The sequence below is a fragment of the Dunckerocampus dactyliophorus genome, chromosome 13 (assembly GCF_027744805.1).
Source record: "Dunckerocampus dactyliophorus isolate RoL2022-P2 chromosome 13, RoL_Ddac_1.1, whole genome shotgun sequence".
NCBI lineage: Eukaryota > Metazoa > Chordata > Actinopteri > Syngnathiformes > Syngnathidae > Dunckerocampus > Dunckerocampus dactyliophorus.
Genome location: NC_072831.1, coordinates 9169033 through 9192998, shown reverse-complemented (window position 1 = coordinate 9192998; position 23966 = coordinate 9169033). Strand labels below are relative to the sequence as shown.

The following is a 23966-nucleotide window of genomic DNA, read 5'->3' as shown; positions in this document are numbered from 1 at the left end:
GTAGATGTAGTTGTGTTATTCTATTTTCTTAGTCTCCAATTAACGTATTATGCTTACGGAAGGACGGGGCATAAAGTACACAGGCGGAAGCGTGTGAGTTTCCGCACAGATGTGTTCCAACGAGGATTTGAAAGCAGGTTTCCTGATTGAGGAGGTAACGCACTAACCACTCGGTCACCATGCAGCTAACGTCTTTGCTTGTTGGCATGTTAGTTATGTTGGTTACTTCTTTTCAACACGCATGAAACAAATTATGCGAATGGAACTTTTTTTTTTGAAAAAGAGTGTGATTGTATTCAACATTCACTTAATTCAGGAAAACCTATTGTCATAAACACTATCGGAATTCTTTTTTGCCATGATTTGCATGTAAATTCACTAGTTTTTACATTTATAAACTAGATTTAAAAAACTTTAAAAATTCTTGAATCAAGTTTAATAATATGACACATTTACCCAGATTTTATGACTAGATTTAATTTAATAAATGTTGGTACGCTCTATGAAATTTGCTGTGCAGCCTTCACATTGACTGATTTCTGACCAATCTTAACATTTATTTTCTGTGTGTTCTAAAATTTAGAAAGTTTAGAAACCAGTTTTATTCTTCATTTAAGACAAATATTCTTAATCTGTTGTTGAAGAATAATCAAAGTAAGGTTTTTAGCTTATTAGAAAAAAGAACTATCCATACATCCATCCATTTTCTATACCGCTTCTTTCTCATTAGGGTCGCGGGGGCATGCTGGAGCCTATCCCAGCTGACTTCGGGCGACAGGCAGGGTACACCCTGGACTGGGCGCCAGCCAATCGCAGGAAAAAAGAACTAACTTCTGGCAAAAAATGTTTTCATAATAATTGGCTAGCTATACTTTCTTAATAAAAGATTATTTTTCCTCAAATGATTGCAGTGTTGTTCCGAAATCAGCCAATCTTTAGATATATTTTCTGTGTGTGAGTCCGTTCTTAAATTTAGAAAGTTCGGTTAATTTCGGTTCGGTTAATTTAAGGCAAATATATATGAATCTGTTGCTGAAGAATAATCCAAATTAAGTTTTTAGTTCATTAGAAAAAAGAACTAATTTCTGGCAAAAAAATATATTAATATTAATTGGCTAGCTATACTTTAATATCTTAATATAAGGTTATTTTTCTCAAGTGAAAATTGCTAGACAAGATTTTTTGTCTTTTTAGGGGGGGAAAAAAGGCAATGGTTGCTTAAAATGGGACTTTTTTTTACTTTCTTGAAATTTAGTTTTTGCAGTGAGTTCCCACCCTCACCTTTGGTCATGAGCTTTGGGTCATGACCCAAAAAAACAAGATCGCGGATACAAGCGGCAGAAATGAGTTTCTTCCGTAGGGTGTCTGGACTCACCCTAAGAGACAGGGTGAGGAGCTCGGAGTAGAGCCGCTACTCCTTCACATCGAGAGGAGCCAGTTGGCTCAGGCATCTGATCTGAATGCCTCCCGGATGCCACCCTTGTGAGGCATGCCCAGCCAGGAGAAAGCCCCCGGGCAGACCGAGGACACGCTGGAGGGATTATGTCTCACAGCTGGTCTGGGAACGCCTTGGTGTCCTCAAGGTGGAACTGGAAGAGGTGGCTGGAGACGGCAAAGTCTGGACTTCCCTAATGAGACTGCTGCTCCAGAGACCCCCGACCCAGATAAGCGCAAGAAAATGGATGGATGCATGGATGGATGGACTTTGTAGAAATTCAATTATCACTGTTGGGTCCGGAACCAATTAACTGCAATAAACAAGGGATTACTGTCCAACATTCCTGCAAAATGTGAATGAATATATTTCATGGTAAAGTCCAATTTCAGGAATCAGGATGGGCAACAAATGCTATTTTTCCGGTGTCCAAGGTAGGTTAAATGAACCTTTTTAAATTGTATTAAGTCTGCAATCAGATCAATGTGCTGGACACTTAAAAAATGAAGTTAATTTGATACTTTTTATTCCCTGAGGACGCAAATAGCACCGTTTCGGTGTAATGGCCCTGATACGGGTGAACTCCAGGGCACTATAATGAAGTAGCAGTGTTAATTAAAGTGGCAACTGTTGATCATGACATGAAAAACAGTGACTTGGAGCAGTGTTGGAAAAAAGGGAAATTTATTAGGAAACGATTGAGAACGTCCGGTTTCTTGACTATGTTACAGTTGAGGTTCTTACACTTTGTGGCAGACATGAGTTGATGGAGACTACACAAATAGCGCCGTATCTTCAATTAGCTAGCAGCGGCACACGCCTCCTCTTAAAGCGCCACAAAAACTCTTGGCCGCATTCCATTCCCATCGTGTCTTGTCTACATCCTTGTCAGTCCAGCATCGTAAAAGCTTCTAAAGGCCTTCTGGCTGTGTTCCAATTTGAATATTTTGTCCCTTTAGTCACTCAGAAAAAGCATCTCTCTCGCATCACTCTCATTCCAGACGCACGTCCTCGCCAACATGACCTTCAACCAATCAAATTTGACGGCATTTGACGCCTTTCAGTCTGATTGGTCTGTTTCATCAAGGTTCAACAAGTGTCGGGCTGCATTCCAATCTGTCTTAAATGTTCACATTATTTCAAAAGCAATACACGCTCCCCTTACTTCAGGGTGTCCAGTGAGGGTCGCGTACATAAAAATTGAAGGGTACATTCTGTACATTAAAGATGCTAAAAGCAATCCAATGTTGGTCAATAAATGCTAAACTATCTGAACAAAACATCCACATCGTAGCTTTGTGTTCTAGAAGCAGAGCCAGTTGGCCCACTGGCATTATAAGCAAAGGCTATGGGCACCACTAAATCGGCAAAAAAAAAAATTCACCTTCAACATAATTAAAAGTAGTTATGACGTACTATTGAAACAAAAGCAATGCCCAATATGAACACAAATTATTAAACACAGAAAGTCTGTTTCTGTACAGTTATTTTGATTTATTTTAGCTCATTTTACTTATTCATTTACCGTATTTTTTATTCACTTAATTTTGAGTGCTTATTTAAATTTGATGCTGCTTGCTGTATTTCTAATTTATTACTATTATTGATCGATTATAGGATTTTTATTTTGAGGTAAGGGTATGTATATTGTATTTCTGATTTTTACATTTGTAATGTGTTACGCATGTAAAAACACTGCTATTCCACTTCTTTTGGGGGTGCCACGTCTGGTAGGGCCGGCTCTGTATCGTTGCATAATATCTAATAATATATCTCAATAATCATCAATTATTTGATTTTTACAATATACCCATGCACCATTTGCATTATAAAATAAGCAAAATTCTGATCTTCCCCAGGATGTGCTTATTATACTATTAGAAATAGGGAAACTATTCAAACAGGAGAGCGTCGTGAAAGAAGGGCAAATACGTGGTAGAAGACGACGAGAAGCAATAATAAAAAATAAAAAAACAGCTGTGGGGTAAAAATGGCCCCCAGCCCACACTTTGGACACCCCTGCCTTAGTTTGTTACATTCAGTTGCAATTTCAGTGGATGGAAATTGTGCACTTGAGCCAACAAAAAGACCTTTTGTTTCCATGTGACGTCACAGCTAGCCTGCCAACAGTCAGCGATGTAAACATGTCCACCGTGTTGGCAGGAAGCGGCGAGGACGAGCGCTAAACTTTTCTACATCCTTCCATAGCGTTCGACACAACACACACACACACACACACACACACACATACATACACACGCACGCACACGCACTTCCGCAAGTCATACATCCACACAAGTCATGTGACTGTGGGTGTGGCCTTAGGTGTGCCGGGGTCATCACGTCACAGGACTTGACAGGTGTTACGTGGCTTAAAACCGTCACCCGTTGAAGCACTTTCACATTTCTGTCTCTTTAAGAAGTCAAACATCGCGTTATTGCCGTCTCATCACGTTCCGTCTTTCCAGCGTCAGAAGATCATGCCACAAAAGATCATGCCACAAAGTGCTACGAGCGTCCGAACCTTACCCAACCATTACTTAACTTGAAACTTCTCATCCTGACGGAGGACAGTAAGACTCATAGCGTGCTGCGTTCAAAGACAGTCGGGATTTCATCTATATTGAACCGTTTTCTTGGAACATCCTTATTGGTACAGCATACACATACACACACGCGCGCCACTTAGCTTCTAGGAGTACCCGGTTACGTTTGAGTCCATCAGCAACATTCCTGCTGATAAATTCTTATATATTTATTCTTATATAAACTTTTTTCCTCTATTTAGGAAAAAAACATTTAACCAAAAATATGATATCAAGTTCAAAATAAAAAACTTCCCCTTAAACTGAAAAACATTCCGAATGAGAGATGCAACGGAATAAATGCGCCTTTTAGCGTTTTTTCTTTTGTTTTGTGTTTTTTCACTAAAAACATGCAGACGTCCCAAACGAGTCGCCACCTAGTGGTTATATCGCTCATGTGCCTCGGCAGAGGGCTTGTCCCTTCAAAATAAAAGCATCAGGAGGCGAAAACGCCAACAGGCTGAACTTTTTTTTTTCTTCCCTCCTAAATCCGACCATCTCTCTGTGGAGAAGGTTTGAATAGACACACACACACACACACACACACACACACACACAGGACATACATACATACACACACACACACACACACACACACACACACGCACGCACACAGACAGGATAAGAAATTAGACGACATAGAAATATATCAAAAAGAAAAGTCAAAATAATAAAAACACAAATGAAATGGTCAATTATGACCTTTGACACTGTGCTCTTCTTTGCGGAAGGGGGCTGCCCCTCCCATACTGAAATTATCTACAATTGATGGCGTCTTCAGCTGAGGTCAAACGTTACAAGTGTTGCTGAAATGTGAAGACCTGCAGGAAGACGGAAGTCATTTCAGCTCACCAACCACAGTTGGGGGCGAGTGGCAAAAGGGGTGGGGTCAGCTAGACGCCGTGTGCTGTGTCATCGGTGGGAGGAATCAGACCCTGCTAATGATTAATGTCATTGCTATGTGCTAAATCACGTTGCTAGAAAGAAAAGGTTCCAAAGTGGCTTCATGTTGGGAGTTCTCCAGTCCGGGAGCAGCGGGCGCCGCAGGCAGCGTCTGACGTGTCCTTACAGCCCGCCTGCAGACACCGCCGACGAAACCGCGCTCCCCGGCACGCTTCTCAGATGAGGGGGTCGGGGGGCAGGGCGTGCTGGATCTGCTGGGGCTGGAGGGGGGGCGGCAGCTGCAGGGGCAGCAGCGCCTCTACCATGTTGTGGCAGCGCGGGGGGGGCGTGCCCCCGCTACTCGAGCTGTCGGCCACCTCGCCGCCGTGGAAGAAGTAGTCACTCTGCACGATGAATGACTCGATGACTGCCTGGTTGAGCTTAGTGGTGGACAAGGTGTCCTTGTTCTCAAAGTCTGGTCTCATCAGCGTGGGCCAGAAGCAGATGGACAAGTTGTCTGCCGTCATCAGCGTGCTCTTGCTGTGCTGACTCACCCTAAAACACAAAGGAGCATTTTATGTAGTGTTTTCCATACGAACATTGATCCGTGGCGGCCCACCACACATAGATTTGCAGTACCTGTTCGCCCTCATTCATGAACAAATTATGACCGCACCGTTTGTGTAGCTTGTCATTACAACTCCGTACAGTAGATGGCATCGTACCTCTGCTCGTTGAGAAGAGTGTTATGTGCTTTGTGTTAGGAGTCTGCACAAGTCTCCAGTAAGACCAGTGAAAGTCACTTCATTTGTTGCGAGCCTCCTTTTTTGAAAAAGAGAATCTAGAGGGGTCTGAATGTTGAATGTACACATCAAGCTCGGCGAAGGGAGCCGCAACAAGAAGGCTGAAGAGCCGCATGCGGTTCCGGAGCCGCGGGTTGCAAACTCTGGCCTAGAACATCTTTATGTAGAGCACCAATTATTTTTTTCCCACATCCTCTTCAGAGTTCTTTGCCGTGAGGTGCCATGTTGAACTTCTCGCGACCAGTCGGAGAGCGCGATAACACCAACACACCTGTTCCCCATTCACACTTGAGATCTTGGAACACTAACGAGTCACAAAAGGCCTGTCACAAAACTTTTGCTGGACGATAATTGTCCTTCACATTATTGCCAATGAATGATATTGTCAACATTATTTTTGAGACAATTATTAATGTAATGATAATATATGGCATAATAATGCAAGTACAAAGCAATAAACTTTAATTACTCAAGAGGTTTTAGACAATTGGACAATGTAGATAATTGGAAAGGCTCCACTTTTTGTGGAAAACATAAGAGAGCGCTTGGTTTGAAAACATCTTACTGTGTATCTTTTTGCTTTTCATTTGATTTACTGACACTTAAGTAAAATAAAAAAGTCTTACCTCATGTATTTATTTTCCTTTATTTACATCAGTGTAGAAATATACTACTCCGCCATACAGTGGTGTGAAAAGTGTTTGCCCCTGTCCTGATTTTTATTTTTTATTTTTTTTGCGTGTTTGTCACACTTAAATGTTTCAGATCATCAAACAAATTTGGATATTAGTCAATGACAATACAATTGGACACAAAATGCAGTTTTTAAATTAAACTTTTATCATTGAGGGAGAAAAAAATCCAAACCTACATGGCCCTGTGTGAAAAAGTGATTGCCCCCTAAACCAAATAACTGGTTGGGCCACCCTTAGCAGCAATCAAGCGTTTGCGATAACTTGCAATAAGTTTCTTACAGAGCTGACTAGGCCACTCCAAAGTCTTCATTTTGTTTTTTTTTTCAGCCATTCAGAGGTGAACTTGCTGGTGTGTTTTGGATCATTGTGCTGCTGCAGAACCCAAGTTGGTTTCAGCTTGAGGTCACCAACAGATGGCCGGACATTCTTGAGGATTTTTTGCTAGGCAGCAGAATTCATGGTTCCATTTATCACAGCAAGTATTGCAGGTCCTGAAACAGCAAAACTGCCCCAGACCATCACACTACCACCACCATATTTTACTGTAGGTATGATGTTCTTTTTCTGAAATGCGGCATTTTACTTTTACGCCAGATGTAATGGGACACACACTTTCCAAAAAGTTCAGCTTTTGTCTCGTCAGACCACAAAGTATTTTCCAAAGGTCTTGTGGATCATTAAGATGTTTTCTGGCAAAATTGAGACAAGCCTTAATGTTCTTTTTGTTCAGCAGTGGTTTTGGTCTTGGAACTCTGCCATGCGGGCCGTTGTCCAGTGGCAAGTGTCTTTCTTATGGTGGAGTCATGAACATTGACCTTAACTGAGGCAAGTGAGGACTGCAGTTATTTGGACGTTGCTGTGGGGTCTTTTGTGGCCTCTTGGATGAGTCGTCGCTGCGGTCTTGGGGTCATTTTGGTTGGCCAGCCACTGCTGGGAAGGTTCACCACTGTTCCATGTTTTCACCATTTGTGGATAATAGCTCTAACTGTGATTCGCTGGAGTCCCAAAGCTTTACAAATGGCTTCATAACCTTTTCCACTTGAACTCCAGTGTGATAAACTACAATTAAGTTATGTTTTAACAGGGGTGCAATCACTTTTTCACACAAGGCCATGTAGCTTTGGATTTTTTTCTCCCTAAATAATAAAAAAAATCATTTAAAAACTGCATGTTGTGTTCAGTTGTGTTGTCATTGACTAATATTTAAATTTGTTTGATGATCTGAAACATGTACGTGTGACAAATAAAAAAAATAAGAAATCAGGAAAGGGGCAAACAACTTTTTCACACCACTGTATGTGGTATGTAATCGGCCTGATTTGAATAAGCTACTCTGAACTTTGAAATGTGGTGGATGTTGATGCATATAATTCCTTAAAAATCAAAGAAGTATTATTTTCCCCGAAGTGAGCGTCGCACTGTAACCAACAGGACATCATCTACGTCTGAGAAATTACAAAGACACAATGTACAATGACGCTGCCAATGATGATAATGATGCCCTTTGTAAACTGTCCCTACACACTCGTCTCAGCATCAGCTGTTGCAAAAGCACATTCTATTTCCTGCTCAGAGCACAAATTGTGTTGCTGAAGGTGTTGTCTACCGTCCAGTGGTTAAAAAGGCACATTGTTTGAGTTTCTGACATTTCAATTTTGATCTGATAACGCAGAATCTGTTAAGTGTGGCAATAACTCCCACAACTTCAATAAATTCCTCTAAAACATCTCTCGCCAACTGAGGGAAAGTTGGAGCATATCCTTCGTAGCCAGTATCCAAACCAAAGCCATCATTCAAATAGATTTGCGCTAGCCCTGCACACTGACTTTGGCTGACTGAGTTTGACAGTTTAAAGAAATTTATGAAGCTGTAACACAGGTGCATGAAATAAATATTTGAATGATCAATTAAATAATGAAATAATTGTTTAAATAATGAAATAATTGTTTGAATAATTTTATATATGTTTTTATATTATTAAACTGGCATTTTAATGGATTAATGACACTTTTAATCACACATTTATGCATTTTTAATTCCAATTTTAATTAATGACACATTGAAATAATTATTCAGTGGTGGATTTATTTATTTCCTGAATTAATGGCACATTTAAAAAGATATTTATGTATTTAATTAAAATTGCATTTAATTAATGAGACATTTAAGCGATTATTTAAAGATGTATTCATTTATTTCATTCTGTCCCATTTGATCCTCCTTCGTGTTGTCCCACAAAAAGATATACTAAAATATTTGCAAAAACGTGAGGGGTGTATTTACTTTTACGACATACCGTATAGTCAATTAAAGGCAATTGTAGATGTTTAAAGTCATATAATTTAGTATTTTACTTAAATAATACTTGAATATCCAAATTGTGATCAATATTTAAAATCTAAATGTTTGTGTTCTTGTCAGTGTGGACCTAATCATCCTTGGTAATGTTCTGGTGCAGGTATGTTCTGCCGTTGCCAGACGTTGCACACCACCGCTCTGCTGTATGCTATTTACTGTGTGTGTGTGTGTGTGTGTGTGTGTGTGTGTGTGTGTGTGTGTGTGTGGTTTTACCTGTTCAGGTGTGTGATGATGTATTTGAAGACATGGTAGTTGACCGAGGGGAACTTCTTCACAATCTCCCTCAGGACCTGCAGGCGCTCGATGTAGTCCACGATTTCTGTCAGGCACAAAAACAGAGCAAAGTAAATATTGTGTTGTTTTCCTTCCTTGATATTCCCCATTCTCCCGTGAGGCTTCATCACTTCAGTGTCGACAAGGGCTCACTGGAGCTGAAGCACGCCATAACATGATGACTATTCAAATTTCAAACCGACTGAACAAGCCTCTGACCTTCCCTGCTCGTCTCGGCTATGAAGTCCAGGATATTCCCGCCATTCTAGGAGCAGTGTGAAGTCTTATAACTCTTACACATACACACGGTTGAGATTTATTCTTTCTACACACCATCAGTCATCCAAACGAGGAAGCAACAAGAGCCTTTCCACCTCTAATGCTTGTGACAGGTCGAAGGGCAATAATCTATGCTGCCAGAGCTCATAATTAACTAAAAGTATAACAGAGTGAAAGAGCTTATATAAAGCCACCTCGAACTTTTGCCTACATCGGAGAGTGCCTTTATCCACGTTTTGCACAATAAACCACAGCTTTCGATGACTGCCTACATCCTTGAGTACCTTTAAAGTCTCGGTAAGCACGGCAATAGACGCCTTTCGATGATGTAGAGGGAACTACCCACAATGCAACAGCTTCAATCTACTTAAAAGGGACATTTTAAATTAATCCAAGCTTTTATGTGAGTAAAAAAGTCCAATATAGACGATGACAAGTAACGAGTTCGACTTTCATGTGAACTGAGTACTGAGTACAAACAAGGCAGATTAAATTCACTTTTGATATAATTGATCCCCATTAACAACAATCTTTGAAGAACTTAAAACAACCCTGACATGAAATGATGTCACTTGAGTCAGCGAGCTAACAAAGAAATCCACCCAAGGCGTCGCTGAGCTTTCGCCTTCATAGCGACAGACTGACAAGTTGCACAAAGATTGCCTCGAGCCAAGCTTGGCGTGAGCATGAGGAGAAGCCAGTATGGGGAGGAGTTTGGACAGGAAGTAAGCAGAAAGCTGTGTTCTTACTTGCGGCCTCCACAAGCTCCGGGTGCAGACTGTAAGGGATCAGTGGGTCGGGCAGGTCGGCGAAGAAAGCTTTGAGCGCTCCGGCGGCTGCGTTGACGGCCACGTCCATCACTACAAAGTCGATCGTGTGATCTGCACACACACACGAGCACACACAAAATCACACACAATCATTAACAGCAGTAGATGGTAAGGGTGCAATGGAACAGTTAACAGTTAACCCATGGTACAGTCTGTATCTCGGTGCTTGGGCTAGGAAGACTGTTTGTTTCTTTTTTTTTGCGTGTACGTTTTGTGTGTGTGTGTGTGTGTGTGTGTGTGTGTGTGTGTGTGTGTGTGTGTGTGTATAAAGAGAACAACTTTTTTCTCCCAAAATTGTCTTTATTATTTATTATTAAACGATTATTTTAGATCAGGGGTCACCAAAGTTTTTCCTTGTGAGAGCTACTTTTACAAAATGAAAATGGCCAAGAGCTACTCATTTTTGTAACATTTATTTTCAGAGCTTATTTTAAACCCAAACAAAGCGAAGATGCTTGTTTTACCAGAACATTAACAAAATGCTGGTGTCCACAACTCACATTTTGTATTTCAGAATGCATTTCTTTCTACTGTTCTTTCATTATTAACTGAAAACCTGAATAAATAGCAGGCTTGCGGGCACCTCATGTGGCCGTGGGGGGCTACCTGGTGCCCGCAGGCACCACATTGGTGACGCCTGTTTTAGATGATGGAACTGAAAATGTTCTTAGCAAGTAACTAAAGTAAACTATATAAAACGTTTTTATAAAGCTTATTTCATTAAATTTTGAATTTGTTAGTATAGTTGCAAATACTATGAAATACAATTCTTACAAATAATTAAATGTCAGATTCACTTTAATAGTCAAATCACACATGGACTTGGTGCAGTATTGTAACTTAAATCAACTTGTGCGTTTTCCTGTACTTTTTTTGTACAACTGTGTCCACGACAGAGATGGGCTGGTTGTCCACAGCAATAAATTTGACTACCTTTTCAGTGATTCGCTTTGCCTTTTCGCTCTCTTTTGGATATTTGCTTTTCCTCCAAAAGTCCAGAGGTTGATTGTATTAAATTTGTGATAATAAAAGTGCCACCCCTTGAAATTGTCATTTTGCAGACATTGCAAGTGGCTGTAGGCCTATTTTAATTTAAAATGCAGAAGTAATCCCACACTGATGACATGGCTTTGTTGGCCTGCTGCAAAAACAAAGCACATTACAGCAGCTGCTGTAAAGATTAGGTGGGCTCATCCTCCCATCTACGATCAACAAAAATGGCAAAACTCATCCCGATCCCGGTACCTGTTCAGGTGTGCGATGATGTATTTGAACGTAAACAGTATGTCATTACATCCCTACTAGATGGTGAGGAGTTGAGCATGGTAATGGCACTGAAGCTTGGATTACGTTTGAGAGAAGTCACTTCACGATGTTGCTCGCTGAGTCAATGCAGCAAGCAACCGTGACACTTGTTCCACTATTTAGCTTGTTCGTTTCCTTCATCATGAGTGAACCATGACACTTAAAGAGAAATGGAGCGTGTTATCAGAACTGGAACTAACCAATGTGCTACAACCGTCACTTTTATCGTAAACGTTGATGGCTGTACACCCTCTGACAAGATGTATCCACGCAGGAAATAACGTACTAAAAGCTGACCAATCACAAGGCTTTCAGCAGCTTTTACCCTGGTTTATGATTCTGCGTTGAGGCATCAGTGTACACTACTTAAGCTTGCGCCTCTACGTCCAAACCCTTGTGTAGTTAAGATGTGCACCTCTCAAAAAATTCAACCTTGCATTGCATTGACACAAACCATACAGGCTATGATTGTTTGGATTTTAGTGAACGTCAACTCCTGAGACGATCTCTGATCAACATTTGCAATTAGCGTCGCAACACATCGATTTGTTGCAGGCTGCCACTGTTCCCCACTGACAAGGGAAGCTAACGAGCTAAACATGGTTGCTCACTAGTTGACCGCCCCTAGCGTGTTGGCGGAAAATGTATGACACGCGCTTTACAACAAGGCAGAAGGTGTCAGAAAGAACGGTTTAGTGACTATGCAGAAACAAAAAACACGCTGAAGTGTGGTGCTGTTGGTGTGTTGTCAACACCATAACAAAACAAAGTGATGTTGTGTTTCTTTGACACACTAAATAAGGTTTTCAAACGGGAGCAATCTCTGAGCCGCTTCTTCTCCTCCAGCTTGATGAACACAAAGGACTTACATCACATCAAGATGACATCCTCTTAATCACATCAGAGCAGTGCACACAGTTTAAGCATTGTTAAAAAATATTTGAAAAATATGAAGTCGGTTGCTCTGTTTAGTGGAAACGTGGTGATGGCTGACGGGAAGGAAGAGCTTTGACACACTGGAGAAGACAAACGATGAAGAGTGGAAGAGGAGGGGGGAAAAAAAGAGGACAGAGCCCTGAGGTAACAACAGCTGTCACACTTAATCTTAGAAACACACACACACGCAGAGCAGAGCAGAGCAGAGCAGAGCAGAGCAGAGCAGAGCAGAGAAGAGAAGAGAAGATGTCAAGAAAACAGTGATAGCAGCGAGGATGTAAAGAGGGAAGGTATGACAATGAGAAGATAGTGACCGCATGATGAACATCAGGTGCTGACAGTTTGTGATCTATTTCCATTAATACGGACACATCGGGTCCTGATGTATGGTTGCAGCAGCTGATTGGCCGAAGGGCGTCTTTCACATCACATCACACAAAGTCACAACAGGTCAGTGCAGAAGTATGCGAATAACAGCGGAGGTTGAACTTGTCACATGCATGTTCACTAAGGTTGTGTGTGTGTGTGTCCCTTTAAGGACTAGAGTCAGTAGTGTGTGTGTATACTGTATGTATGTGAAAATAAATGCACACGAACACGGTTCCAGGAACGTCTTGCACAAACATGTACAAAGTTCACGCATCTTTGTGCTGTGTTTAATGTCATGCTTCATCTGTACATGTGTCGTCCACATTAATATTAAATCGTGATGTGTGTGCGTGTGCGGTTACCTTGGTCAAACTGCTTCTGGATGTTGTCCTGGTCAGTCTTGTTGCCACTGACGCGGTACAAGCCTTCTGTGGTCAGACCTGCCAACACACATCAACAACATGCTCAGACCACGGAGACCTTTTTTTTTTTTAATGATGATGATGATTATTAAGAGTTCAACTGTGGACAAGTGTGACAAGGAGGTAGTGGGCAGGGCTAAATGCTGTTAAATGCTGCTACCAGTTACACACGTCACAGTGAACATTTTTGTTAAGCTGACAGGGCTTTCTGTCAATTCACCCTCACTCATAAACATATTATAATGGGACTGGCAGTAAATGTGGCGTTGTTACAACTATGTACTATATGTGGCGGTATGCATTGTAACTCTTCTGCCAGACTTAGCGCCTTTAGTAGAATCAGACTGCTTCAAGGTAGTATTTTTCAAGCTGCTGGCGACAAACCTGCCAACTTTTTCGGGTCTTATTGGACACTTTTGGAGACTAACATGAAAACATGGATCCCTCTTCTCAATGAGCAGTGGATGCTGCTGTTGGCTCCCCTCCATTAAAAGCACTGACAGGCGGCTCACTCGGTTTGTGGCATTAAAAAGACAAAGATAAAGAAGCGACAGAAGAAATCCATCCATCCATCCATCCATCCATCTTCTTCTGCTTATTCAGGGTCAGGTCGTGGGAGCAGCAGCCTAAGCACAGAAGCTCAGACGTCCCTCACCCCAGCTACTTGGTCAAGCTCCTCCCGAGATGTTGCCTGGCCAGTTGAGTGACAGTCTCTCCAGCATGTGCCAGGTCTTCCCCGAGGCCTCCTGCCGGTCTTACGGGAGGCATCCTGACCAGATGTCTGGTCTGTCTCCTCTCAACATGGAGGAAAAGAGGCTCAACTCAGAGTTCCTCAAGGATGACAGAGCTTTTCACCCTCTCTCTAAAGAGACAGCCCAGCCACCCTGCAGAGGAAACTCATTTCGGCCACTTGGACGCGCGATTCAGCCACTACCCAAAGCTCATGACCATAGGTAAGGGTAGGAACGTACAACAAATCAGGCAATCCAATACCCCAGCCAATGATATCCCACCGACCGACCCAAACCCCCCAATGACACAGCCAATAATGCAAATTAGACATTGATGCCATCCATCACCCACCACCACAAATACCGGAGATTGTAGTCCTGTGGAAAACACTGAACCGTGATCTGCTTCTTTAAAAGTCATCACACACATGTGCGCAATATGATGACACCTTGGGGTTGTGTTCAGCAGTTTGTGTATTTGTGTTTGTGAGAGCTTTCCTGCAATGAGCCCACCTGAAAACAGTCTTTCATTTAGTGCATTGTGAGAACAGGATAGTTAACATATGTCTAAGAAAGTACCTTTATACATTTTAAAACCTGTTTGATGACATTTGGGAAAATATGAGCTCACTGTATCAGCAAGTATCTTTGTGATGGAAAGTTATCACTAACAGGAAAAAGCTCATCTTCATGATGTCATGCTATCCTCGATGGGCATGTCCAAACATTTGAGTCATTACTGAAGTGTCTAAATCGTTCCCATGTGCCTTGAATGCACCATTCATCTTTCCCCTCTGACTTTAAAATGACCCTGAAACACCCACCCCCAACTACAAGAAGTCACCGCCCTGCACATGGATGTAGCGCGCACGCACACACATGGACACACACGCACGCATGCTCAGAGTGAGGGGAAGGAAGTGAACCATAGCACTGATGTTTGCATGCTGGGATCAGTTAAGACCGGTGGTGCCGAGTTATGAGCTAATATCCTGGCACATTCTGTAGCTCCACCTCCACCCCACTCTGTGTTAGCCATCAAATCTGCTACGTGGTCTCCTGTCTCGTCTGCCAAACCCATTTCATTGCCATCACGACCAGCCGCCTGGGGGCTGGATAGATCAATGACTGAGTCGAGCCCATCATTGTCTATTTTTAACTAGTCTTAAGCTTTACACATTCATGTTATAGTACACACTACATTACATAATCCCCGCTGCCGTTTGGAGGCCCTGTATGTATGTGGCGCTCTCTGCCCTGAGCAGTGTGATGGAGGACACCTGTGTGTGAGGCAGACACGAACAAAGACTCAATACTGACTTGAAGATGTTGTCTCAACGCGAGATAATCAGATTTCAAGTCAAGTGTTCACACGCTGTCATCAAGAGGTTACGTGGCAATTATTTCCTGCACAGGAACATCCAGTGTCCACGTTCCCACGAGAGTAAGGAAGGGAACAAAAAAAAAAGAAAGAACTCAGGTTTTATAAATAGCAGAGACGTGTGAAACAACTAACAGCAGTTCTTTGAGCTCTTACTTCATACATCATAGTTTACATGTGAAAAACCTTTATTTAGCTTGAGAGGATTTCAAGAGAACGAACCCTTTATGTTTAAAACATAACAATCCCTGTGGACTACATTCAAAGATGAATCAGACTTTCTGTTTCTCTATCCTAATCCACTCGCATTCATACATTCATCAGTGTTTCGCGTACATTCATTTATTTGTGACAGCCCGCCACAGATACATTTGGACCACCACAAATAAGTTTGTGTGTCACCTGTTTGCCCTTCGCTCATAAACAAATTATAACTAGGGTCGGGCATCAAGTCTAGAGCATCAATGGGAACCGGGACTAACTTTCCAATTCTCCCGGGATCGTTCAAAATGTTTATTTTGATTCCTTGATTTGATGCCCACTTTGCCGAGCGGAAGAAATAGTCAGCAGTATGCCAGCTGATGTGGAAGTTCAGTGTACATAAAGAACAGGAGCTACGGTTATGGCTAGGCAGGTTTACCATTTGCACAGTATGCCTCGGTTAGCAACAGTCAAGGGACCTTCTCAACTCACAAAACACACTTCCAAATAACAGAGTTTCGGCTACATCCTTTTTTCCTGTGTTCATTCCACATACCATTCTTACTCACAGTGTCTTAAAAGGAAAAAAAAAGCCCTAAATGTGTAACTTAGCAGCCATTTACAACAACAGTAGAGCAAAGCACGCTGGGTTTGGTTGTGTGTATGTTGTCAAAACCGTAGACTATAGATAAGACGGCGTACATCAATGTCACCGCCATATTTGATGTGTCAAGGCTGCGCTGTAAATGAATACAAGTAAATTAACTTACTTTCATAAAGTGCCTTTCTACAAAGAAATTTAAGTTAATGCCTCTCGTTTATACATTCGCACACGCACTAATATACTTGGGAAACAAGCACCAAAAACAATGTATTTCATCTTCTAGGATGGCTAAGATAAGAACTTTACTGATCCCACACTGGTAGGTAGTAATTCACATTACATCAGCTATAGAGCACAAAGTAGTGGCCAAAAACCATACACAATATGCACTACCTTCTACTTTATTATATATATATATATATATATATATATATATATATATATATATATATATATATATATATATATATATATATATATATATATATATATAAAAGAACGACAAGAAGCGACAGAAGATGGTTCAATTTGTACTTGTAATTTGTACATAACTGTTTTGCTTTTCATGTTTTTTTACTCTTGCAAATGCGCCATGGCCAATTATGCCAATTCGACGATTTTGTCATTATGTGACAACCCACCAGCAACCCACCACCGGCACAATTATATTGAAATCCTGTGGTAAACGCTACAGTACATACACACGTACACCCATAAGTACGCTAGCCATAGCACCATAGCTCCTTCAAGTCCAATCAGCACATGAGCCGGCAAGTCCTACTTTCTGCCGTTGAGCACGCTCAGGTGCTCGTTACAGACGGGACATGGCATGATGAATGTGCAGGTACAAGGGTTTCTCTCCCGCGAGAGCAAGCCCACAATTTTCCCACAATCCTCGGCTGAGAAATGAGCTGCGCTTTCCCGTCTGGAAGTCATTCTGCCGCAGAGGCTTCACACGTATGTGGAAATAATGACCCACGGAGAGTGCATACATACACACACATTAATGTAGACACAATGTAGGTATACTACACACACTTACACACACACACACACACACACACACTGAGTTGAGTACTGTGGTGGAGTCATCAGTTTCTGCGCTGGTGTGTTAATTTAATGGCTGACCCTCCACACAAGCAAGGGTCAATAGAAATCAATAGAATTCCTTCTAGTTTATGTGTGCACGTGTGTGTAAAATATCTGGGTACCTTGTAATGAAACACACACACACACACACGCATGAACGCACACACTCACACACAGAATCCAGGAGGGGAAACGTGCAGATGTGACCAAGTAAAGATCACTGCTGTTAAATCACTACACTTCATTGCGCATGTGAAATGACAAACAACTCTTACTGTGAGCACCACAGTTTCATCCCCTGAAACCAGAAGCGAAAGCCAGGAACCTAGATCCTGATGAGTGTGGCCAAGGAGAGAACGGTGGTGACTCAGCGAAGCAACACAATCAGAGCTGAAGAAGTCACATGAGTGTTTGTCACCACAACAAAAGACACACACTGAGAGTCCAGTCGGTGTAAAGCTGCTCCGTGTGTGTGTGTGTGTGTGTGTGTGTGTGTTTTTGTTATAGGACAGATGTCCAGTTTACAGGAAGTGTCTGACAATACACACACATACACACAGTTTACTGTAATGCCCAATTTACAGATGGGCCATTCTCTGTAAATAGAGTTGTAGCTGTCGTAGTGAGCTACCAACTGCTCTATTCCACACATACGCATGCACACACACACACACACACACACACACACACACACACACACACACACACACACACACACACACACCACTCCCTTTCAGTGTTTGTGTTTCCACCTCCTGCAGCATAACATGATGTCAAACAATTAATCCCCTGAAATATTAACACAAAGCACAGGGAAGCACACATGCCGCTGTTGTGCTTTCGATTGCAGAGTTTTACAACATCTGCGGCTGCTGCACATCAATAATGCACAAAAAAAAAATCAGTGTGGCGCTAATGAAGCGGTTTAATTGGCATTAAAATTCAGGACTCATCACTTAAACTGAAAAAAAAAAAGGGGGACACGTGAATTTGTTAATGACTCCAATTAACAAGTCATTTGTTAAACACAAACACTTTGCTGACGTTTGCGACAAAGGCTGCCTGCATTCTTGGCGAGAGGATGAAGAGAGGCGCATCTTAACTTTGTGTTGGACAACATGGGCGAGCCTCTTCCTGAGAGGCCTTCATCACATCACAGCTGCATCATCTGTGTGTGCGCGCGTGTTGTGCCTGCAGCAAGGTACCGAGAGGTCAGCAGGCAACAGACTAAAAGCAGAACTTGAAAAAAACCTTGCAACGCATTCCCATTTGCAGCCTATGCGCCTGTTAAAGGGACATACATGGTGTTGTAGAGCCAACTTTCGGTACATTTAGACAACACCAATCCTTGGCCACTATATGCTAACGAGGCATGACAGTAGGTTTTCAATGAGGAAAATACGTCATAACTTGATAGTTCCGTCCCATTTGTCTGCTCATCGTCAACCTAAGATCTCCATTAATCTAATCAGTCCATCCTTGAGTGGTCATGTGTGCCACATGGAACGGGATTCTCTCCAGGCATTCCCAAGAGAGAGGGATCATCACAGAAATGTCAATTGGTCTGCTTCCAAACTGACTCCACATTTGCTGTGGCTGCACTAAAACAAGACAAAGTCTGCAGGTAACCTACAGCAACACTGCCCCCACCCGTTCATGGAGGACTGGACTGCTGTCAAGTGTCACCATCAGCTTTAGTACAGGATGCTAACATGCTTAAAGGGGCCCTATCCTGCTCATCTATCTCAAGCTCAAGTTTTTGTACAGGGCAAATCTGCAATCTTCTCCTCTTGGTCGAAACAAACAGACTCGGCAGCCTCCTTCCCAAACCACGACTACTCTGTTGCGATTGGTCAGGGGTCCTTGGGAAGCCCAAGGAAAGATACACTAATCTTACGTCCGGAAACACACTTTCATTCACAGAATGCCATGTAGAACAAGAGTACAATATTTCACACATATGCATTAGGTCTGAAAAGTTGTAAATATGGACAGAGGCACTTCAAGACAATTATCTCCTTGGAGACAGAAGAGGCTCTCAGTACATAAACAAGAGTGTTTTTGCTGTTTTTGGATAATACAAAAAAAATAATTTTGTGCTACCATTAACGTGCACACGCTGGCGAGTAAGGCCAGAAAAAAAGAAGCAGCTAATGGAGTACAGTGACTGCTCACACATAAGGGCCATTCGAGCAGGATGACTGTCTCGGAGCCAGGTGGCAGCGCACTCGCACCGCCTCCTCGCTCGCTCACACCCGTTCCCTCTCTCTCTCACGCGCGCAGAGTCTGCTCCCTCTGGCATGGATCAAACAGGCCTCATCTGAGCTTTGCCTTCAGGTTTGCTGCAATTGGACTGCGAACTGTGTGAATATCTCCTGCGCACGCACACACACACACACACACACACACACACACACACTAGGGGCCGTAGCCAATCGCCTTAATCTAATCCTCACATTGGCTTTCTCACTTCAGGCAATAAAATAAGACAAGGAGGGGGGGGGACAAAGACTGAGGACGCCGCTCGGCCCAAGCTAAACTCGTTACAGGCAAAAATTGAAGCAGACTGTGTCCGCTAAAGCCTTTTATATAATTAAAAAGTATGAAAGGCTTTGCTAACTCCTTAAATCACAGCGCGTCACAAATCATAAAACACTGGCTACATTTACCTCGATGGTTCATGTTGTGTGTGTAGCCAAGAAGCGAGTGCAATGATTATCAGCAGCATTGACATTTAGAAGGAAGGAAAGGTCGTTCAGTCATGTCAGTGGAGAGTGAAGGCCACAGTGCAGACAACCTTCCCTTTTCTACTCACATTGTGAGATTAACACACACTTACTATATGAACAGGACTGTGGGGAGTGGCAGGGCGAGGTTAGGCTGACGACTGTTTTACTGAATCACCACACAAAAGCAAACCGTGAGGCATCACGCCATGAGCCTCATTTCCATGGTCACTGGTGGAAAAATGTCTCAGGCCATACATAGCAGGCTGGTTTGCACTACCAGAGGGAAGCTCATGAAGCTCACTGTCGTCATCAAAATAATCATTGTAGCTTTAGGGGGAAGAATGTCTGAACAATGCTGTGGACGCTTGACTGCCACAGCCTCAGAACATACACAATAGACTTTTTTAGTGTCCTTGAGCGCCGTCCAATGATTGCTGCAGTGTCTCCACTGCCATCATATTACCATCCTGCAGCCCCCAAAAGAAGGAAGAAGGTCACATAAATGTAATGAACATTTTTATATAGCGCCAGATCACAGGGTTGTTCTATTATTAAACTCAATACAGTATATCCCTAATATTCAAGGGCCCATAAAAAATTTATATTTTTGACACACGGCTCGATGTTCTCCCCTGATTTCAGATCAACATTTGCAATAAGGGTGACTTTTAGAATTTTTATTACTAATACAATTGATTCAGCTCCGGAACCCTGCCCTTTTCGGCATACCTCACACACTTATTAAACCCCTAGGGTACCCATAGGGTACTCACCACGAATGAGTGATAATCTAAGATCATCCACAGATTGAATTGGAGTCAGGCTATATAAATAAATTATTATCATTATGACTTATTATAATAAATGATAAGTTTCACTTCTGTGTCTCAAAGCAAATACAAGTATGATGCGTTCAAGGACCGCCAAACAAAGGTGGGAATCTCGACACTTGACAAAAACAAATCAGTGAAGCATAAAGACATAAACATGTAAAACTCTTTTGACAGTGGTACATGTATGCTGCACATTTGAGCTGTACTATCACATATTGATGAATTATTACACACTTGTCCTATTTTTGGAGAGACTATATTTTAAAAATTATATGACCAAAAATCTACAAATTTGCAGGGTAGCAAATGCTGAATCACAAGTATGCTGGAATCCACAGCAGTCTCATCTTATTTATCTTATTTACGGTGGAGCGATCACATTGTTGTATGCACTGACATGTCTCGTCTCTGTGCAATTCCATCAATTCCATCCATCCATTTTCTATGCCGCTTGTCCTCACTAGGGTTGCGGGGGTATGATGGAGCCTATCCCAGCTGACTTTGGGCGAGAGGCGGGGTACACCCTGGACTGGTTGCCAGCCAATCACAGGGCTCATATAGACAAACAACCATTCACACTCACATTCATACCTGTGGACAATTTAGAGTCTCCAATTAACCTAACATGCATGTTTTTGGAATGTGGGAGGAAACCGGAGTACCCTTAGAAGCAAGGGGAGAAAATGCAAACTCCACACAGAGACGCCAAACAGAGAATCAAACCCAGATCTTCCCGGTGGCCAACATGCTAACCAACATGCAGCCCCCTGTGTGCAATTATAATAGCGACAATTTAATAACATTAAGTAGCTAGATAACGGCAATGTCTGAAGACATTGTGTGGGAATGTTGAAGCAAAATGAAGAGATTAAGGGAAAAACAGAAATGAGTAGGAAAGACATGAGTGTCGAAAAGCAGAATGAATATAAGAGTATTTAGGACACGGGGAGAGCAAGCGATTGTAAAGCATTATTGAATAGCATGGTAGCACTAATTGTCTGCATATGTATGTTAACACTTATGAAAATGTCCAAAAAATGCTACTATGCTAATCTTAGTATGAAACCGGCTAAAATGTTACTATGCTAAAGTTAGCAATGTTAACGTTAGCATGCAAACCTAGCATGATAGCGCTAATTGTCTGCCAATATTAACACTAATGAAAATGGCTAAAAATGCTACTACGCTAATGTTGGCATGATAGCAATGTTTCAATAAGTTCTACTTATAAAAACGGCTAAAAAGGCTAACGTTAGCATGCTAACTTGCTAATGTTGGCAACGTTAGCACCTAGCACGGAAGCGCTAGTTGTCTGTGTATGGTAGTACCCATAAAAATGGCAAAAATGCTCAAATGCTAAAGTTGGCACGTAAACAATGCTAACATTAGCATGCAACACCAAGCATGGTAGCGGTTAAGTGTCTACATATCTTAATACTTATTAAAATGTCAAAATCTACTGTGGTAATGTTAGCATGCTGGTGCTAACATGCTAAGATCGAACATGATAGCAATAAGTGTTTATATAAGTTTCTACTCATGAAAATGGTTAAAATGTTACTCTGCTAATGCTAGCATGTTAGCTATACGAACGTTAACTTGCAAAACCTAGCATGATAGTGTTAAGTGTCTGCCAATGTTAATACTAATGAAAATGGCTAAAACTGCTACAATGCTAATGTTTGCATGCTAGCAATGCTAATATGGTAACGTTAGCATGCTAAAAACGTGGTAGCACAAAGTGTTTCTATGAGTTGTACTTATAAAAACAGCGAAACATGCTACTTTGCTAACATATGCAACAACTAGCATTGTAGCGGTAAGTGTCTGAATGAAATGAATGAATGAATGTCCTGACTGTGTTAAACAGTTTGAGTTTGGAATGGCTTGAATGAATCCATCCACAGCGGATGAAGACGCCGCATCCACGCATGTTAACACTGTGGAACACATACACAACAGCAATGGACGCGCAGTGATACGACGGGAGAGAAAGTAACACCAGGCAATTGTCAGGTCTGATTTTTCAAGGAGGCATTTTTGTGATGCAAATGTATTACTCTTTTGAACGCACATTGTTTTGAGAAGCCAAACTCTTTACTTAAGTGGGCCCACAAACTAACGGGAACTACGTTCCTCATCACCAAAATCTGAACAGAACTCCGTTAACGGGACGAAGTGGGGGGTAAGATGTCATACAACTCCATGTCAAAAAATCCAAACTATTTATACCCTTTAAGTTGTACTGGGACATCCCTTGTCTGTACAATGTTTTTGATGCTTGACTTTTACAGCCTGAGGACAGATGTGTCCCTGAGCAACGTCCAACAATCACTCTATGGACAAATGCTATTCTATTCTGACTATTTTTTGACAGCAGTGACTTAATCTTTCTTGTCGACCCGTCATGCCACTGCTGAGCCCATCAGTCTGCATGTTTCCATCAGACATGATTTCAGGCCAGCAGAAAACAGAAAAATCAATACTGGACTTAAACTCTATGTGGGTTCAAACTGCATCATTTGATTGACAGGAAGGCGCAAACGAGACAGCTTATTAATATTCATTATTCGCCTTCCTCACACACACACTGGGAGATCTATGAATTATTTTTACAAAATCTATTTTGCCAGCAAGTGAGGAGTGGCAATGTGACTTCAAAGCAAGCAGAAAATAGCCAATAATCAGCTTTGTATGACGGCTGCTTGGCAAAGCGGCTGAGAATAAATCCCAGCAGAGGCTCACTGCACAGAGGTTTCTTGAGGTATCGAAAGTAGCTTGGCATAGTCAACATCACGATAGCTCAAAAAGTACATTAAATAAACCACCATCATTGCTTCATTTTTCTCACTGGATTAATACACGAGTACTATCTAACCTGAAATGATTAACAAAAAAGTCCTCCACAAGTCAAATCACCTGAAAAAAATTCCTTTGCCCATCTAATGGCGAAGCGGTCAAACTAGTCACTGTGCTCCGACACACACAAACGGTATTCTCAATCGATCTGCTGCCAGTGATGTCAAAAGGTTCATCGTGAGCCTGGTGTCTACATTTATTTTAAGGAGACTTATCTGCTAAAACAAGAAACAAGACTTAACATAGAGAAAAACTGCCATGTTGCTGACAATGTGTGAAACTTTCCTTGGACTCAATTTTTTTTTTTTTATGAACATGGGAAAAGGTACACTGAAGATTAGCTGTGTCCTAAATGATTCAATCATGT

The 23966-nt window shown here is 41.9% G+C and overlaps 1 protein-coding gene across 1 annotated transcript in view; it reads right to left on the bottom strand.

Moving 5' to 3' along the window:
* Window positions 1-2102: 2102 nt before the first annotated feature.
* arhgap5 (Rho GTPase activating protein 5) overlaps window positions 2103-23966 on the bottom strand; it is a 53391-nt gene continuing 31527 nt past the window's right edge. Inside the window, exons 4-7 of the mRNA XM_054796104.1 lie at window positions 13113-13190; window positions 10060-10191; window positions 8972-9077; window positions 2103-5457 (exon numbers count right to left, since the gene is read on the bottom strand). Coding sequence (XP_054652079.1) covers window positions 5139-5457; window positions 8972-9077; window positions 10060-10191; window positions 13113-13190 — 635 coding nt within the window. The 3' untranslated portion in view covers window positions 2103-5138. The remainder of the gene's footprint in view (window positions 5458-8971; window positions 9078-10059; window positions 10192-13112; window positions 13191-23966) is intronic.